This window comes from Penaeus monodon, chromosome 15 (genome assembly GCF_015228065.2).
Source record: "Penaeus monodon isolate SGIC_2016 chromosome 15, NSTDA_Pmon_1, whole genome shotgun sequence".
Classification (NCBI taxonomy): Eukaryota; Metazoa; Arthropoda; class Malacostraca; order Decapoda; family Penaeidae; genus Penaeus; species Penaeus monodon.
Genome location: NC_051400.1, coordinates 47199636 through 47199968, shown reverse-complemented (window position 1 = coordinate 47199968; position 333 = coordinate 47199636). Strand labels below are relative to the sequence as shown.

Sequence of the window (333 nt, the reverse complement as noted above, 5' to 3'; positions counted from 1 at the left end):
CAATGAATTACACCTTTCATTTCCACCTGCTGAATGCTTTTATTTCTCCTTCAGTTGGTAATGGAATACTGCTTAGGATCGGCTTCAGACATCATAGAAGTACACCGTCAACCCCTTAGAGAAGAAGAAATCAGTGCCATTTGCGAAGGCTGTCTCTCTGGTCTTGCATATCTGCATTCTTTGGGGAAAATTCACCGTGATGTCAAAGCTGGAAATATTCTACTTACTGAAAATGGCACCGTAAAACTGGGTATGTATATTCTGGCTTAAATTTAATTAAGATAAGAGTAGGAATGACCTTTTTTTATTTTCTTTGTGGGAGTTGATTTACCT

General features: G+C 38.1%; 1 protein-coding gene across 1 annotated transcript in view; it reads left to right on the top strand.

Annotated features, from left to right (window-relative positions):
* Positions 1 to 333, top strand: part of LOC119582066 (serine/threonine-protein kinase Tao-like) — a gene marked incomplete at its 3' end in the record, with an annotated part of 16180 nt that overhangs the window by 13179 nt on the left and 2668 nt on the right. Inside the window, 1 exon segment of the mRNA XM_037930306.1 lies at positions 55 to 250. Coding sequence (XP_037786234.1) covers positions 55 to 250 — 196 coding nt within the window.